General features: G+C 34.2%; 1 protein-coding gene across 1 annotated transcript in view; it reads left to right on the top strand.

Moving 5' to 3' along the window:
* LOC149796922 (uncharacterized) overlaps positions 1 to 12,871 on the top strand; it is a 39,609-nt gene that overhangs the window by 25,237 nt on the left and 1,501 nt on the right. Inside the window, exons 2-6 of the mRNA XM_089960308.1 lie at positions 6,023 to 6,097; positions 7,308 to 7,395; positions 8,323 to 8,423; positions 8,920 to 8,991; positions 11,142 to 11,277. Coding sequence (XP_089816434.1) covers positions 6,023 to 6,097; positions 7,308 to 7,395; positions 8,323 to 8,423; positions 8,920 to 8,991; positions 11,142 to 11,277 — 472 coding nt within the window. The remainder of the gene's footprint in view (positions 1 to 6,022; positions 6,098 to 7,307; positions 7,396 to 8,322; positions 8,424 to 8,919; positions 8,992 to 11,141; positions 11,278 to 12,871) is intronic.

Raw genomic sequence — 12,871 nt, 5'->3', positions numbered from 1 at the left:
ATCTGTGACATTCTATCACCAGCGTAGTACTCACATAGAGTGGTTTAGATTCCCCAGTTAGTTTCATGATATAATTGTGAAGGAGATGCACTATTGGTTACACCCGTTAATATTCCAATGACTTCAACATTTATTTTGTTCTAGCAGGTTTTTATCATGCATTGTACAATTGCTCCAAATGTGGTCAGCGTAGTCAAAAATTCGAATAATATAAAATTTGTAAAACATTTTCAAGGATAATCGATCTAGTTTGAACCTGAGATTATATAAGCAATTTAATTTCTCCCGGGCTTTAACGCAAAACCATTTAATATGTGCGTGCCAAGTGACATCACTGGATAATATAATCCCCAGATATTTGTGCTGACAAATTTCTTGTAGGTTTGTTGCGGCCATGCATAATATAGGATGATGGGTCTGGTTCCGTTTTTGTGCTATTATCATTGCTTTTGTCTTGTCTGGATTAAATGTAACTAACCAATATCTGGAACATTCATGTATCTTTTCAATATTTGTGTTTAAGAGTTTGCCAGCTGTAATATGGTTATCAACTATTATATATAATGCTGATTCTATATTTTCAACAATATCATGATGAAAATTACAAATAATAGTGGTCCCAAAATAGACCCCTGGAGGAAACCAGCATTAATGCATCGGACATATGAGGATTTAGAATTTATAATAACTCGTTGTTTTCTTGACAGTAAATAGCCTTCAAACCATAATAAAAGATGTCCGTAAATACCAATACTTTTTTATTTTGAAAGCGAACCTTTGTGCCAAACTCTGCCGAAAGCCTTGCTAATATCGAAGAAAACGGTCGTAACATCCTTTCCATGGTCTAGCGCAGAACAAATTGTATTGTAGATGTCTTATAACTGATGTGTTGTCGAATCTTCCTGTGAAAAACCTGGCTGGTAATGTGAAATTATATCGTGTTGAAGAATATAATTGTTTAAGTGTTTATATATAGACTTCTCAAAAACTTCAGACAAAGTACATATTAAAGATATAGGAGGATAGTTTGCTACAACGCTTTTATAACCTTTCTTATGCACAGGCACTATGTTTGCTAGTTTGCAGTGATCTGGAAAACTGCAGTTTGCAAGGAGATATTGAATAAGTTGAATATTTAATTGACTGTGCAATGTTTGGCATCATTTTAGGGTGTAGTAAGTCAGGGCCGCATGCTTTCGATGGATTTAAACCTACTAAGACAGTATAAGCATCATCCTCTGTGATTTTAATATCATCAAGTGCGGAATATGATAAACCTGTGAATTTGTGGTAAAGTCTCTGTTTGTATAGTTGATTGCCCAAGAAAGAAATAATTGAAAACCTTTGCCTTTTCTTCGTCTTCACTTATATCCTTATCATTCACGATAAAATATTCGCATAATTTCTTGTTTGACTTTGCTCTGATTTCTCTAATTAGTTTCCACGAGTCTTTTGCCTGTGGAGATACCATTGCCTATGATTTTGTGTACGTTTTTCTAGGTCATATAATCGTTTTCTTTGCCTTATTAGTTTCCTAATTTCATTATGCATCCAGGGTGGACCGTATTTGCGAAAATATAACATGATTGTGTGTTGCGCATTTCCTTACTGCCTCCTGGATGATATCTATAAAATTCTCAAAGCTGACTTTGACATTACTTTCGTTGATTACACTGTCCAAAGCGCGAGACTAGAGTATTGAATTCGAAAGAATGTAATTCCCTTGGTCATATTATCAGATTTCTCTTTCGTAACACGGTAATTTTGGGATGGTGAATTTAAATGTATCATGTATAGGACAATGGTAACGAGCTCCTTCAGCGTGAAACGGGTCCAAAGCGTCCGCAGAGTATACGAAGGTATGGTTTAATACCAAAGTAAGATCAATAGTGGTCTCTGAATGCTCTTTAAAATTTGTTGGGCTGGTTATAAACCGGTGAAGATTACTTGACTAGCACGACAGTGAAATTTTATAATTTGGAAATAGTCAGTTCTCAATAAACTCTCCCATTAAAATTATATAATCAGGGTTAGTGGATTGAGCTCTCTGTCTATACTTAATTCGAGACGCTCCCAAACAGATATATCACAACTGGTCGGTCTGTACATTCCTGCTATTAACAATTTCTTCCCTTTAATATATATTTCTGTGCATATGCATTCAAAGTCAAAAAGGTCCAGGTCAGAGTAGCCTTATCCTTCCTAAACGGTTCCGAGAAGTTTGAAATGGCTATTTCACAATTCAGATTAGTCTGTTTAAGCCATGTGTCAGTGAATATCATCAATACATCAAGCTCATGTACGTTTGCATTTATCAAATCAATTTTAGGTTTAAGACTTTGAACATTAAAGTGCATAATATTAAGACCATTTCTACAGATTTCATGACCAGGATTTGGTTCTATCCCTGATACCAATAATAAGATGCATAACCAATACATTAATACAAATATCGAGAGCCATGAAACCGTTAAGTGAAAAATTAATAGTTAAATAACTGCACTTATTGTTATCTAGTACGTGTAAATACTTGTACGCAAACTTTTGTGCAATATTTTAAATGGAAAATACCCATTGTCATATTGTCAGCGTAAGCAAATAGAGAAATTTTTTATCTGATTCAATAATTTGAAACCCCTTCTTCAAATTTTGGTATAGATATATTCGTTTTCTCAACAATATTGTCATACTGACTTTAAAATACAATAAATATACTTATAACTTACCGTGAAATATATGTTTTACATTCTTGAACTGCCACTTTTTTTATCTGAATTAAATCTTTCTCATTTAGGAGCATTTTCCGTATCATTTACATCTACAGTAGAAATGTTCCTTTCAATCCACACATAATTTCAAATTCATCATAAGAGTACAGGTAACTATGTCTTTCATCCCACACACATATGTATGTCTTATAAGCATACAGAAGTAAACTTTTAAGCAAAGCTTTAACCAGTGTGGACGCCTCCTCCAGTGAAATTAGCAATATTATGTTTTGCGCCTACGCTAAAGCAACCATTTAGCATAGCAACACTATCTTGTAAGCTGACTGACTGATTACTCATGAGAAACTGTAGCAGTGATACACTTGATATTTCGGTATCACCTTTACATATTATTCCATTTTGAAATATAAAGATCCATCACGTTTGATTACTATTGTATTTCTATATTTGTGTCATTTTTGTTTCTGACCTTTTACGAATTTTCCTTCTAATTCGACTCCTGGACCACTGTTCTTACATTTCTTCAATAGCTCTGTATGGTTTTTCCTCATTACTGCAGTTGACAAAAGCGAATAAGGAATGGACCACCTTTTCTTATTACTGATTTTCCGGCTCACATATTTATTTGTTTTGTTCATAAATCCCCAGTTTCGCAGGTTGAGAGAGGAACAGAGTTGTCTGGAAATATATGACATTGGTCAACAACTAAAGCCATTGATCAGTTTTCAATTTTTTAAAATGATTATTTGTATTTAGTCACTTGTGAAGTCCCTGAAATTTGTTACTTTTCAAACATAATCGACACCAACCATGTAATAACCTCAGTATAATACAGCCTGTGTAAATCTAAATAACCACAGCAACAACTTTTAAAAAGGCACACTATACAGGCAGTTTAGAAATTACTTTATTCATCCAGACACTCAAGAAAGAAATGTCAGAAATGTTCATTTGATCCAAACACTTCAGAAAGGAATTTTCTTGCAGAAATTGTATCGAAACCATGTAAACGAGAAGTGACAAGGATATTAGTTTGCGTGTATTAGGAAGCTATTATTATGGCTACAATTATATTTTGACAGTCCTGGAATTACATTGATAAATCAAACTGAGGAGGTAAATTCCACGAAGAGATAACTAAAAGGAATGCAAAGTTTATGCACATACATCCAGGGATACAACAACTGCACTTAATAAGATCCATTAAGCATGATTCTGGTAAAAGATGGTGATATTCAATACAGGTCCAATGTATGGTTTGTTAGTTTACTTGAAAATGACACTTATGGGAAGGCTTCATATAGGATAGGTCAAATTTTGTGGACAGTTCCAACCACAACACAATCTTTGAAGAGGGGATATTTTCATAACGTTTCTGTGGATATATTTAAAATTGTACTAGCGATATTAGGTTACCAGTTGTTTACAAATCAGAAAATAAAAAAGAGAAAATATAAAAGTTTTTGTTTATCGAAAACAAATGTATGATCTGATGTGTTGAAGTGCAAAAATTACAACTGGGAACTTAAAGAAACATATGATGATCAGAAAGACCTGCACATTCATTCACTTCAGTCATATGAAACCTTCGTTCCCGTCCAAAACCACTTTTACAGTAACATGAAAAGTTTATTCTTTGCAGATCATATCTATGTAAAATTATTGTCTTACCACCAGAACCTCCAGGCATATTTTTTCCTTTTAGAGAAATCACCTCTACTACCGATTAAAATATAATTTATATATGTTATTGTTCATGGATTTTACCACATATGAAACACTACATTCATATTCTTTTTCAGTTGGGTGCATATTTTACGATTACGTATTCGATGATTGCACCTTCAAGTAAGAAATAAAATTAAAAATAGAAAACATAAATTTTAAAAAGAATTGAATGAAGACAATTCTTCTAAGTGATAGATATACATAAAACATTGTATCGTAAACGTATTGTTCTAAAATTTATGAACATCTTTTGTTTGTTGCAATTAGAACCTAAGGTTAGATGGGAAAAGTCACACAGAATCATTGATTAGCAAACACATTATGAGCTAATTTTCAAACAAAAGACTGAGTGCGGTTATAAATCTGTATCTACTTAAGTGTCTTGAACAAAATGTCCAGCAATACACCACCTTCGTGGACCTGACTATGGCATTCGAACACTGTTAGCCGGGAAGGCCTTTGGAAGATCATGGCCAGATTTGGATGTCAAGAAGTCTTCATTGAAATAGTCACGCATTTTCATGATGGCATGCTTGTCATAATCCAGGACCATGGTAACTATTCTGAACCCTTTGCAGTTACGAAAGCGCGAACCCTTCCAACAACGAGAAACACAACCTCATGGTTTGATCTTAAGGTCAGAACCGCCAGTGATGAACATAACATTATTCTCGACTCTGGGAACTACTAAAAAAATTGAAAAGGAGCACAAATTGACCTGAATAGTTGATTTTGAATCAAAATCGATAAAATACTACTGAAATGGTAATAACCGAGAACTACATTATATTTTTATATTTCACCAGCTAATGTCATATTTGTTACAAAATGATTCCTGAAAATTATAAGTGACTACGAGTATCTTTCTCAAAATTAACTACGTGCGCAGACACAAATTAGACTAGTTATATCTAATTACAGATTATAGTATATGGTGCACTCTTACAATTGAGAAAGTATGCAATATATTATTGAAATTTGAAGGTGCCTTTGCAACTATGTCTAAAACTGACAGAACAAAAACCATCACTTAAAATATGAATCAAACTGAATTGTACCATAATATAAAAGACAAACATTGAGTTCACAATTTGGTTTTGTATTTCTGTTGTTGTGAATGATGAATGATTATTTTTACACAGGATTGTCAATAATCTCAAACATGTGTTAAACTTGAAGAATAAAATTAATTAAACGTCAGCAGCTCGAGTCTATGAAGTAACTGCAGTAAGACACAAACATACAGAGATAAAGTTTTCCCTGGATTTAGGCATCGAATATATTTGGTGACTATTGTTCCCCGTTGTTATATACCACGTTTACGGTAAGTGTCATTATGATTGTGGGATTGAGGAAGAAATGCGCTTTTTTGCATGCCTTAAGATGCGTCTAATGGAGACTGATTATCGTAGGTTGTCTCGAAGCGGATAAACCTGTCAGATGAGAGAAAAAGAATCTGTTTTATAATAATAATAATAATAATAATAATAATAATATTATTTTATTTTGTTTTATTTATTTATTTATTTATTTATTTTTAATTTTTATTTTTTTTATATTTTTAGGGATGCTTTGTAGAACGGAACCATATTGGAAGCCATGCAAGTTACAACTCAGGATGCGTGATATCATATAAAGAGGTGAGCAAACGCTTATTTCGTCAGATTTGAAGGAATAGTTTATTTCATGGATTTGTTCCCTCATGGTGCTTTGTACGAGTAGGTGACCTGAATCATCGGCATTTTGTTCCTCGGGAATTTTGAATTTTAATAACGTCGAGACGGTGTTTTAAGAAAGAGAGATGGGTTTTCTTTGCAAGAAAATTTATTATTGGTAGACAGCTATCTATTAATTAGCAAGGGCCGTAACAACCTCGTTTTCTATGAGAACGAGGTAGGGATAATCTAACTTGAACAACTTCCAGACTATTATTTGCTTAAAGACATATCACTAAGATTAGGCTGCAGTTAAAGGTCAAATTAGCAATAATTTATGGTAAAAGCATGAAAAGAGCTAATATTAAAGCATAAGACAAATAATAATATGGCAGACTGTTATTGCTCGAATTATAAATAAGCACTATTTCATGTGAAGTCATTTTAGTGTTTCTGTGACTTATTGGCCGCGTGATCGCAGAGTGATTCGCCCGACATAGCAGAATGACACATTGCTCTTAATCGTAATTTGAAGTTACAGGTCTGCATATACCAGAAGTAAATGGCAACAGTCAGTGTCTCAAAACGTAAAAAATGGTTGAGTCCTAAGATAATAGGTCAAGGTCAGGCAATTGCAATCCATGTTTAGTTCTTGAGGCTTTAGATGCTCTACGAATTTCTTCGTTAACCGGGTAGGTTTAGTGGTTTTATGTTAGACTTATACGTTGGTTGCGTTTACTATAATATCGCATTATTGACAACTTTAGCAATGTTATGATTCAAAGACACGTCAAGACAAAGATCTGTTCTTAGCTCTTTGTAAAGATGTAATAGAATAAACGCACCTATTGCATAATAATGTTTAGACGATAATATTTATAATCTCTTAATTTTTTTTCAAAAACATTTGTCCATTAACCACGTCTTGGGATGTTGTTTGTATTTCAATTTTTTTACTGCTGGTAAATGTTTCATCAGATACAAATAAGAACTGAATGGCAGTTTTCAACATCAAGTTGTTATTTGGAATGTGTAACTTAACTTATTATTTTCTCTTCGATTACATCTTTATTAATCTTTCTGAACCATAATTAAACAAGTTGCAATTTTAACAAATTCATAAATTTCTGCTGCTAAGATTCTTTTTTTATTGTAACTCGATAGAGGCTAAGTGGTCCATTCCTTCATTTTTAAGTCGTGCGAGGAGAATAATAACGTTCCTGGTAGATGTTCAAGATGTTGTAAGAGTTCTTTTTGCAATAGTCATGGATGTGGTGACGATGGTAGGTTGTGACGCTTCCTTACTTCCTTCTTGTGTCTTAATCTCCATTTTATAATTAAATGCTACATCCATCCGAAATTGTATTATGCAGACCGTAAATTGTGTTTATTGTTGTAATTCATTTATACTGATAGATTCCTATTGAATTTAACACATTTTGTTTTATTAACTAAAACAAGCAGAGGCTGTGTAATATTTATGGTGATCTCGATCATTCTATGGATTCAGCGAATATGGTGAACCGAAATTATTTTGTAAATGCTGACGTTACACAGTTTATCCCATTATTATTATCTGTCTCATTTTCTATATCTGTCTGTCTGTCTGTCTGTATGTATGTATGTATGTATGTATGTATGTATGTATGTATGTAATGGTCTATTGCGTTATATTTGTTTTCGTACCATTATTCCATTATTTTTAAGTATGATGAATCTTGTTAGCTTCTGAAGATACCACCGTTCCAGTGGCCTAGTGGTTAGAGCGTCCGCCTCAGATGCGGGAGGTCGTGGGTTCGATTCCCGATCGAGTCATACCAATGACTTACAAAAATGGTACTAACAGCTGCCTCGCTTGGCGCTCAGCATTAAGAGGTTAGTGTTAGGACTGGTCGGCCTGGTGTCAGGATAATGTGACTGGGTCGGATATTATGCTACATGTCTGTGGCATGATGCCCCAGTGCTAGACATCACTATAAACTGCCACACTGCAGACATCGTAGCGATATGACTGAAACATGCTAAGGATATGTTTTTGTTGTTTTCTAACATTTGGACCAGATATTCTGGTTACGCATATCATGACGGTTAAAATCTAAAACGGTGACTGTCTCAGTATTTAGCTGAACCTTTTTTAAAGAAATTTTATTAAGGTTCGTTGACTCCTGATTATGAGAGATTGTTCAAAATTTCTACAACTCCACTTTTAGGATTCGGTAGCAATAACTCGAGAGGGCCTCTCTGTTATGACTGCCAACATTTAAGCCATCCGTCGGAGTGTCTCAATGTTGTGCAATGTGCTCATGGAGAGGTATGGTAAAAATGGCTGTTATGTGATGTAATTGCTCCAATCTTCGGACTATTTATGATTAGATTTTAAAGAGAGGTTGTATGTTGTAATAATTATTATCTTTGCTTTCGAATAATTAAGATATCTGTCATTACCTTTAACGTTTTCCTTAACAGCAGAAAAATTAATTGATGTTCGTTTCTGTGTATATGTTGAAACATAAAGTAAAGAAAAGAATGGAGAACACCATACTTTTATTAGGTTAAATATTGCATGAATAAATAAACTACAATCATTATTATATATGCGTTGCTGATAAATATATTCATGCTAATTATTGTAAAACAAAAAATGAAGTACGCGTTGTTTGTGATTAAGACTGACACATAATTCATAGTTTATTGTGCATATAAAATATTCCGATGTTGCAAATATCAAAAAGTCTTTAAAGCTATTATATCAATCTATATTTCTTTGTTATGTGCTAACATGTTGTGAACTTCTTTGCACATTATAGTTCTGCTACATCGAAGAACGTCTGTGGGGTGACAACGATAAAGTCTACTCTGTTGGATGTCGACCTAAATATGTAATATATTATCAAATGTCTCTTTAGTACATGCGTATATTCAGAACATCTTTTCCATATCTTTAATATTCTATTCATTTCACTATTTCATAACTGTTCTTTTACATCTGTGTTACAGTACAGCACAGGTATGCCTATCCAAATGTGATATTTCTGCGGTTTGAAAAGTCGCTTTTATGCCACTATATACTAGAAATCAATACATAAATAACATCTATTAGACACGAAATGTATCTGCAGAACTATACGATAAATACTATAACATATCTGGCTGTTTTGCATGTTCTTTTATAGGATAAAAATATGCCTAGTATATCATTGAAAGCTATATCTTAACAAGTACCATATCTTCAACTGATATTTTAAATCTTTGTGATGGACTTGAAACAAAATAACTGAATCTCACTATACCTATCACTGCTAGCTAAAATTTTGAGCAATATAAACTTTCTTTTCCCAACCCGAATCTCTATCGGATAACCTCTTTAGATCTAAACTTTCTGAGAGAGAGAGAGAGAGAGAGAATTAAGACGGTTAGGCTGATGGGATACGCACGCTCAGAAGTTTACGTGTAATCTACATTTCAAAGAATGAAACATTAGGCTGGACAAGTGAGTCGACATCTTCTTGAAAGAACACCTTTTTGTATATTGGAAGGGTATGCTGGGGTTGTTGGGTCTGGATTACATGGTGCGTCATTATATGATTCATATCACGATACAGAGTCCGATTACGACATGCATTGTGTACACACACACACACACACACACACACACAAATTAAAATATTATTAAAGCATGATGAATGATATTATGATATTTCATGAATTCATAAGGTTTTGAAGCGATGTTCAATTAAATGAACTGAAACTGGACAGTACATTGGAATCGAGCGCGTCGGATGTGCTTTGGTTGTGTGGAATTTAATGCCATTTGTTCAGCACATTATAGGCTATGCATGATAGCCAGTATATTTGGTGGAGGAAGAACCCGGGATCACTATGGGAAGAACCACCGACCCACTGGAAGCTCCTAGCAAAGTGACCGAATACTCCAATCCACGCGAACAGTGATGAGATGTGAATAATCTGTAAAGGTGAGTTCCTTAGATCATACCGCCGTCAGGGGCCTATGTTGAGATGAGCGAACTTAACTTAATAAGAAGCTGTTTGATTGGCGATCTTCATAAAATCAACCAATCAGAAACTTTGTTTTATCTTTGACTTCCTGCCATTGTCTAACTAATGTGCGATCATGTCATACCTGATGTCAGTCTATAACCAACAAAGTATTATCACTCGAGTCGCAAAACTGATGCAGTGCGTTGCGGAATCAAAATATCAGACTTAAAACAATGAGCTCGATCCGTGTGCACTTTAAATACATTGCTCGTTATTTTTGTTATTCTTTTACTTCATTTATGAGAGTGTGCAAATATGTTTGTCTATGGGTGAGCGCTCATACCTTTTTGTTTGCGTATGAGTGGGAATCGCTTGCTCCTAACGGTCAGTTGGATGGTAAATGTGGGTTTTGGATGGTTAATGGATATTGCATGACTAAGTGTTGGTTCTTGCTGAAAAGCGTGCTGGATTGTAAGTGTAGTTTCAAGGTAACATTTCCTGTAAGAGGTCATTTTTAAGATTAAATTTTCCTCTTTTCTCATAAATACTTCACCATGGAGTCCTAATGTTTAATTCCCCTCATTTCTATAACAACCTTTAATGTTAATTCAATTATATATGCTAATAATTAAACCTATGGGTTAATGTTAAATTAACTACGGATAGGTATATAATAATGAGTGCCACTTTCTTGACATCAAATATTGTATGTAATACCACTTTAAATTTGCTCAAGGTGTATTTCTAGAACGTTTCTAACCAATGATGCCCTAAATATTTCGTTATTTATCATTTTAGTAGCGACAGTTTAGAATAAACAGAAAGATGAAGAACATAAAATGGTTATATAATATGATAGGTACTTTGGTAGAATTTTTGGGGTTTTGTTTTATATTGTCATTTAAAATGTTGGATGTGGCACATTACACTAAATTTCAATATTAGTCAACGTCATGTTTCGTCTGCTTCAAACGGATCTCAATACATATCGCTTATCTGTACATCATTTCATTTCTCTTATTTTCCTCAGCATTGCCGTTCAGCTTCTAGCTTCCTAAACCCCGACCACGCCATCATTAGACGATCTGTATCGACATGCAGCGAGTGTTGTGAAGGAGATTTCTGTAATACTAACTGCACCGTATTGGCATTGTCCCCTATCATAGGTGATCGCTCTCTCTCTCTCTCTCTCTCTCTCTCTCTCTCTCTCTAAAGTTAATATACATGACAATAAATGGAATTTAATCAAATAATTTTTCTTTTTATACGTACAGTAAGTCATTATTCAGCATAGGTTTCAGAAAAATTTCGTATGAATTTGTACTTAATTGACCTGATCCAAAATCGACGATATTTGTGTTTATTTCCAAGCAGAAAATAATCTTTGCATCCAATGAGATAATGCTCCTTGAGCATATTACAAAATTGACTCAGTCCATGTTGAAAAGGATATGGTATGTTCCATCTCTCAGTTTCTAAATCAATTTATGTGATGATATCCTTAATTTTAAAAGAGCCCTTTTTGGAAATTTCTGTATTATAAAAGAAAATGTAAATGCACTATATATAAGAACCGCAAAGGCAAATGTACACATATTATAGCTCACGAGTATTCCTCTACCTTGGATATTTTGTTTTAAAGACTGATCACCTAAGCATTGATTGACATGAGGATGGAGTATATTTTAATATCTCCAATAGTTTGATACATCAATCCTACACTAATTGGTGTTCATATTTATTCATCCATCCTACTCTACGTTGGTGTTGATATTGATAAATCCATCCTACTCTACGTTGGTGTTCATATTGATTAATCCATCCTGCTCTATGGTGGCGTTCATATTGATACATCCATCTTACTCTACGTTGGTGTTCATAATGAAACATTCATCCTACTCTACGTTGGCGTTTATATTGATACAGCCGAACTACCCTACGTTGGTGTTCATATTAATACATCCATCCTACTCTACGTTGGTGTTCATATTGATTCAACCATTCTGCTCTACGTTGGTGTTCATATTGATTAATCCATCTGCTCTACGTTGGCATTCATATTGATACATCCATCCTACTCTAAATTGGTGTTCATACTGATACATCCATCCTACTCTAAATTGGTGTTCATACTGATACATCCATCCTACTCTACGTTGGTGTTCATATTTATTCATCCATCCTACTCTACGTTGGTGTTGATATTGATACATCCATCCTACTCTACGTTGGTGTTCATATTGATTCATCCATCCTGCTCTACGTTGGCGTTCATATTGATACATCCATCTTACTCTACGTTGGTGTTCATAATGAAACATTCATCCTACTCTACGTTGGCGTTTATATTGATACAGCCGAACTACCCTACGTTGGTGTTCATATTAATACATCCATCCTACTCTACGTTGGTGTTCATATTGATTCAACCATCCTGCTCTACGTTGGTGTTCAAATTGATTAATCTATCTGCTCTACGTTGGCATTCATATTGATACATCCATCCTACTCTAAATTGGTGTTCATACTGATACATCCATCCTACTCTAAATTGGTGTTCATACTGATACATCCATCCTACTCTACGTTGGTGTTCATATTTATTCATCCATCCTACTCTACGTTGGTGTTCATATTGATACATCCATCCTACTCTACGTTGGTGTTCATATTGATTCATCCATCCTGCTCTACGTTGGCGTTCATATTGATACATCCATCTTACTCTATGTTGGTGTTCATAATGAAACATTCATCCTA

Source organism: Sinohyriopsis cumingii, chromosome 6 (assembly GCF_028554795.1).
Source record: "Sinohyriopsis cumingii isolate HCF-2022 chromosome 6, ASM2855479v2, whole genome shotgun sequence".
NCBI classification, from domain to species: Eukaryota; Metazoa; Mollusca; class Bivalvia; order Unionida; family Unionidae; genus Sinohyriopsis; species Sinohyriopsis cumingii.
This window is presented reverse-complemented; position numbering and strand designations above follow the sequence as displayed.